The sequence below is a fragment of the Melampsora larici-populina genome (assembly GCF_000204055.1).
Source record: "Melampsora larici-populina 98AG31 unplaced genomic scaffold MELLAscaffold_55, whole genome shotgun sequence".
In the NCBI taxonomy this organism is placed as follows: Eukaryota; Fungi; Basidiomycota; class Pucciniomycetes; order Pucciniales; family Melampsoraceae; genus Melampsora; species Melampsora laricis-populina.
The window spans coordinates 101,323-104,019 of NW_006768819.1; the positions used below are offsets into that span (position 1 = coordinate 101,323).

The window sequence follows — 2,697 nt, forward strand, 5'->3', positions numbered from 1 at the left end:
CGCTTATTCGCTTCAAACGTCTCCACCCACCACCGTGATCCTTCTGATCATTACTTCACCCTTGCTTTTCCAAATCACCAATTCAACACAATATCAAATAATTCCTTTTTCGTATTCATATGAGTCCAAATCCATCAAAGTCAAGTCTTGTATGTTACATACCACCAAGAAACTCATTCTCACTTTTTAAGACGAAGATGTGTTCATTGACTTGGCCAACAAATTTGGATTTCAGAGAGACTCAATGAGGAACGTTTGCGACCATCTGATGATTCAACTTGATGTGAGTTTCTTCTCTCTTGATTCTCGACGCTGATTAAATCTCTTCCTCATATGATTCGTCTGATCAGTCAAGGGCTTCGTTCATGTCTCGCTCACAAGCCTTATTGTGACCTTACACGCTGATTACATTGGTGGTGAACATGCCAACTATCGTAAATGGTACTTTGCCGCTCAACTCGATCTCGATGATGCAATTGGCCAGACATCTCATGCTATCCTCGGGTTGACCAAACCGGCAAAAAAATTGAAATCAGCCTCTGCCAAGTCATTGGAATCTACTCAAACGCGCTGGCAACAGGCTATGCCCAACATGTCCTCTTACGATCACATGCGTCAAATAGCACTCTATCTTCTTGTTTGAGGTGAAGCTGCCCAAGTTCGGTTCATGCCTGAATGTCTCTGTTTCATCTTCAAATGTGCAGATGATTATTATCGTTCTCCAGAATGTCAAAATCGCGTCGAACCTGTTCCGCAAGGTCTTTACTTACGGGCTGTCATCAGGCCGCTTGATTGATTTTTCAGGGATCAAGGATATGAATTGATTGATGGCATCTTCATGCGAAGAGAAAAAGATCATATGGAAATCATTGGATACAATGACATCAATTCACTGTTTTGGGACCCTGAAGGAATTGCCAAGATTGTACTCAATGATTGAGTATGTCATATTTCTTGACCTCCTCGCCTGATTGCTCTCAGCTAACTGCTGTTGATTCTTTCAGACTCGCCTGATTGACATCCCCTGCTCAGAGGTACATGAAATTTGATAAAATCGAGTGGCGTCAAGCGTTCTTCAAGACATATCTAAAAAAACGTTCATTTGGTCACATGATTGTCATTTTCAATTGAATCTGGGTACTTCATATCAGCGTATACTGGTACTTTACTGCCTACAAATGAGTTGACGTCTTTTTTGTTGGGAATTTTGATCTGGACACCTTGGTCAGATTTTTTTACGCGTTTGCCCAAACAAATCTACGCAAAGTTTCTTGCTACCTCCAAGATGCAAGCAAGGTATAAGCCCAAGGTCTTGGTATCTCAGATTTGGAATGTGATCATCATCTCAATGTATTATGAGCATTTACTGAGCATCAACCATGTCCAATGTCTTCTTTATGTATGTTGTTGTCTCTTTCCTTGAACACATATAAGTAAAATGTTCAAAGATGTTGTTAAAAAGAAGATGTCTTGAAGAGATAGAGATGGGAAAAAAGATAGATAACATGTTGAGATGTATATTGAAAAAGAAGTCAAAAGATGGACATGTAAAAAAATATGGAAAAAAATTAGATGCTTCTACAAATCAAACAGTCTGCTTCATCTAAAGATGATCTAAAAACAACAGGTAAGACCTAAATAAAAATATGACCGAGTGGGAAAAGAAAGTCAATCATTAGGTCATGTTAACCAAGAAGCTTTCAAGAAAGAAAAACTTATGATCAAGGCAATTAAGCTACCAATGATGGTTGCATACAAGACTCCATAGGTGGCCACAATCTTTCGTCTTTGAGCTCTTTGCTTACACAAAAAGATTGGAGGTCAAATCTGTTTACTTGGTCTCAACCAAACTATGAACTTTTGTATACCAGCTTAAATCCATCAACATATAGACTCTACTGTACATGACCTATCATGTAAATTTATGAATCATGATACATCTCATATACCCTAGGCCTCTTGATCAACTCTCTTGACCTTGAGTCCTGGATCACATTAATTTGGTGAGTCTATAGGTCAACATTCTCTTGTTACTACATTGTGCATATTCATTTTAAATTCCTTCATACATTTCCTATTGTGTGTAACCCTGTGCCTTGCCTTTGGTCAGAGTCTGTCAGGCTGCAAGTCATCACTCTGAATTTGAATTTGCCATCGCACAAATTTTGCAACCTGAAGTTCACATTCCTCTACGCCTGTTTCATACACCTTGGCTATGCACAGATACTCAGCACTTGACAGTTTACATGATTAAGTGCTATATCTTCCAGCAAGATTGAATTTAAAGGCGGGCAAGCCAAACTTAACAAAGTCCCTCGCCAAAGGCCCGAGCCCCAGCGAGGGACTTACCCCATAAACTGGAATCCTGGCGTGAGAAGTAGCCTGTATTGGCTCAAAAAACGCTACTTTGAATTCTTTGATTTGTTCCTAAATAAACAGGTCTCGGAGGTAAATAAAAGGATGATGGCAAATATTCATTACATATGAGCCAATTGCAAGCTTCCCCAAATCTGGTCTGGAACTTGGGCTACTGGGGAATTAAAAATGGGTCTGTTTTCAATTTTCAGCAGCGGCGAGCCGGCTCAAAGCCTGTATTTCTCAGAAAGCGGTCAAAATAATTGATCTTCAACTACTCCAAAAGATAACTTCCCAGAAAGATAGAAAGGAGTTGCAATTGTACATATGTAATGTCCCTAC

General features: G+C 39.6%; 1 protein-coding gene across 1 annotated transcript; it reads left to right on the forward strand.

The window, feature by feature from the left end:
- Positions 1-244: 244 nt before the first annotated feature.
- MELLADRAFT_93017 (family 48 glycosyltransferase) lies at positions 245-1,423 on the forward strand (the record flags this gene model as incomplete). Its single annotated transcript, XM_007415901.1, has 6 exons — positions 245-283; positions 356-614; positions 660-758; positions 813-925; positions 1,033-1,105; positions 1,152-1,423. The coding sequence occupies 6 exons, from the start codon at positions 245-247 to the stop codon at positions 1,421-1,423; spliced, it is 855 nt and encodes a 284-aa protein (XP_007415963.1).
- Between the last annotated feature and the right edge of the window lie 1,274 nt (positions 1,424-2,697).